The sequence below is a fragment of the Megascapheus bottae genome, chromosome 10 (genome assembly GCF_031878675.1).
Source record: "Megascapheus bottae isolate mThoBot1 chromosome 10, mThoBot2.hap1, whole genome shotgun sequence".
Taxonomy (NCBI): Eukaryota; Metazoa; Chordata; class Mammalia; order Rodentia; family Geomyidae; genus Megascapheus; species Megascapheus bottae.
In genome coordinates this window covers 7,903,822-7,907,180 of record NC_143518.1, presented here as the reverse complement: position 1 = coordinate 7,907,180, position 3,359 = coordinate 7,903,822, and the positions used below count along the sequence as shown (strand labels likewise).

Here is a 3,359-nt window from a genome sequence, read left to right as displayed (position 1 = left end):
CACCATGCTAAGAGAGCATCTGCCGGGGCCAACCGGCAGCAAACCAGGGTTCGCAGATTGGGGTTCCTGAAATAGGGGGCAAGGACTAGGAAGAAATAGAAGAGAGACAGACACACCGGGTCCGGGATGTTCGCAGTCCAGGTGAAGACTGCCGCGTTTATTTTTCACTCCAGCTTCTTCCCTCCTTGAGACCCAGGGAACTTCCAGGTGTTACATTCATATGGTAAATCTCAGGTCATTTAAACAGAATAAGGCCAGAAAACAATAAGACAATAAAGCCATGGTCTGATGCAAATCAAGGTACAGTTTGATTCCACTCTGGCTCCCAACAAGCATCTACGGGAATGCTGGATCTACAGGGGCGGAAGTGCGATGAAGCAGAGACCTGAGCAACAAACAAGCAATGCTAGTTCCCCATTGCAGCTGGGAAGCTCCTTGCTCCTGTGCTCCAGGCTCCATTCCCTAGAGACAAGGGAGCACAGCTAGAATTCCTGATGTCTTCTTCATCTTCCTCTCCCCCTGGGAGAGACCCAAAGTGGGCATACATGCACAGAATCCTGTGCATAAGTACCTTTTATGATAGTCCCACCAGGCAAAGATGAAATTCCCTCATGTGACCTTTCTCAGAATAAGTCCATTGTAAAATGTTGAAAGGCTGCACTAAATAAAGGCAGAGGACTCTGTGATAGCATACTACTGTTTTGGAAGCTCGCAGTTCTTCCCTAACAGATTTTTCAACATCTTAATTATCCTTGTATCAGCTCGAATTAACACCAAAGGACTGACAGTGGCATAGCCATTGACCACAAACTTCTGGATATCCTTAATGACTGAGATTTGGGTCCAGAAGAAGACGGAAATGGATGAGATGATGATGTCAGCACAGTATAAGATCACAAAAAGGCTCACCAGCAGCAAGATGGTCTGGGTGGCCCTTTGCTCAGGGGAGACTCTTGGGGAGAGGCTGGTACTATGGAGGTGCTGTACTCGCCTCTGATGCCTGCACAAGATACTCACCATGTATGCACTGGAGAAAAGCATAAGGCCTACAAAGAAGCTATCCCTGAAGAATGTCAATAGAAAATAAAAGTCCCTGACGATGGGCTTCATGGGAGCAAATGAACAATATTCATTGATAATCATGTAGTTAAGCTGAGATGTGTTTGTGGAAGACACTATATAAATAGCCATATTGCTACTGAGGGAGATATTTAAGAACCACAAAAAGAACAAGCAACAGAAGAGGTAACGATTGGAGGGAGATTTGAACTTAACCAACCCGGAAGTGCTGGGGCTGATGGTGATGGCCTGGAGCAGGCTCAGGAGGCAGGTGGTGCAGAGGGAGAGGTTTCTCATCACTCTGTGCAGGTAGACCAGGACCTTACATGGGAAGTCAGTTTGGAAAATCTGTTTCCCAGACTCATCTGTCAACAGTAAGAATGCCAGGATGAGCAGCATCAGGATGTGGACCAGGGCTAAGTGACAGATGGTCACGTCTGTGGGCTGAGCTCTGTGATGTAGAAGGAATATGAAGACCCGGGAGAGAAAGAGGAAAATGTTCGCTGACAGTCCAGTGCCAGTTTGAGAAGCAAGGCATTTCTTTAGGGTTGTCATAATTCGAAGGTGTGTTCATCTTACTGATGACCAAGTACAATGGTGTGTGTGCCTGGAGAAGAGAGAGAGAAAGAGAGAAGAGAGTTCTCACACCAGCAAGGTCATGTCCCTCACTGTCCTCTCATCACCAAAATGTTTCTGATGAATTTACATTTACTCCTATGATACATAAAACCCTGCATTCATGTCATTTCAGAAAAAGTAAGAAATCTGTATCTTCCGAGAAAACAGTCCTAATATAGCGTCAATTCAATTTCCCTGAATGCCCTGTATTCTTTTTGGTTGATCTACTTCTAAAGAATCACTTGAATGAAGATGAAGCTATGTTAGAGATTGTCTCTCTCTAATTGGATGCTATCTGGAACTGATTCTTTACACATTAGTACCATTAGTCTTTTTGAACAATTTCATCATTGTCTTAATCTGAACAAGTTAGAATGGAGAAAATTTTCTTTTCATTCTAAAGTCCAAGGTCAAGGCACCTATATCCCTCAAGGGCTTTCCTACTGAGTCATTTAGTGGAACAATGTAGAAGGGCAAAAGGTAAAAGCGGATCATGCTCATCCCATTGTAATATTACTAATCCTTTATCTCACAAAGGTTAACAGATTTGCAGTAATAAATGCAATATTCCTATGAGTTTTAAAATCCCCGCATAATTTTCAACTATGACACTGACAGAACTTGGTGAAAAAATGAGCCATTTTATTGGAATGGCCTCTGATGGCTCTATTTAGTTCCTGTTTTCATCCCACCATAGAGAACCCCAGTGTAAGCTCTCGTCATGGCTAGTGAAAGGTGCCTGAGTCTACTTCCCAATGACCACCAACTGCTCACCTTTCTCTTCTTGGTGACATAATAGGATCTACATAACCAGTCTGACTGTGTTCACAAGTCTTTCCCTGTACAAGCAGCCAGCAGCACAGGATCTTGCCATACTGTAAAGAATTCTTTGCTCCTTGAATGTAAGGAGGCGTCTTCTCTAAGTTGCCTTCAAAATACCTCCTTTAGTTAAATAATACCATAGACAAAGAGCCTAAACAGGCATCTATAGAATATTTCAATAAGAATATTCCAGTAAGAATATTAATTTCTTATTATCAGATCATGAACATCTGTAGACTAGTCCATATTTCAGGCTAAAAAATAAAAACCAGATCTCAAGCAATTAAGGAAACTCAAAAATATACCAATATCTTCTTCCACCACCCTAGGATAAAACTATAAATCAACATCAGGAACTTTAGAAAGAATTCAAACACAGAGAATTAATCATGCCTGTGAATAATCAATAGGCTAATGAAATAATCAAAGGGGAAATAACCATTTTCTTGAAACATATGAAAATTGAAACACTACACCCCCAAAACTATAGAATACAGGAAAATCAGTACTAAGAGAGAAGTTTCAAAATTAACTGAGAAACTTGTGTGCAACTCAATGGACAAGGAAAAAAGAAGAAGCCAACTACAGATGAAAAACCTTTGACAAAAATTTACACTTGTCTGGATGCTGGTGGCTCATGTTTGTAATTGAAGGTACTCAAGAGGCTAAAATCAAAGGATTGAGGCTCAAAACTAGGCTTTTCTTCCTTCCTTTCTTTTGTTATTTTGTTCTTTCTCTTTACTGGGGATTAAGTTCAGGGTTTTGCCTCTCCCTTTTTCTCACACAAACTGTTTCTCTTTTCTTAAACCACACTTTCACTCCAACTTTTTTTGACAGGTAATTGGAGATAAGAGTCTTGT

At 41.4% G+C, this 3,359-nt stretch overlaps 1 protein-coding gene across 1 annotated transcript; it reads right to left on the bottom strand.

Annotated features, from left to right (window-relative positions):
- Positions 1-693: 693 nt before the first annotated feature.
- LOC150057400 (vomeronasal type-1 receptor 90-like) lies at positions 694-2,400 on the bottom strand. Its single transcript, XM_090339999.1, has 3 exons — positions 2,370-2,400; positions 1,280-1,475; positions 694-1,063 (listed from the first exon to the last, which is right to left on the bottom strand). Exons 1-3 carry the CDS (start codon positions 2,398-2,400, stop codon positions 694-696), a joined length of 597 nt encoding a protein of 198 aa, XP_090196125.1.
- Between the last annotated feature and the right edge of the window lie 959 nt (positions 2,401-3,359).

Bases quoted from the DNA above. Each gene is read 5' to 3' on its own strand.
- LOC150057400 (XM_090339999.1), bottom strand. From the start codon at position 2,400: ATGACGAGAGCTTACACTGGGGTTCTCTATG. The intron at 1,476-2,369 runs GTGGGATGAAAA...TCTGTCACTTAG, and splicing joins TTACACTGGGGTTCTCTATG to CCCTGGTCCACATCCTGATG. The intron at 1,064-1,279 runs GTTGGTTAAGTT...GACATTCTTCAG, and splicing joins ATCAGCCCCAGCACTTCCGG to GGATAGCTTCTTTGTAGGCC.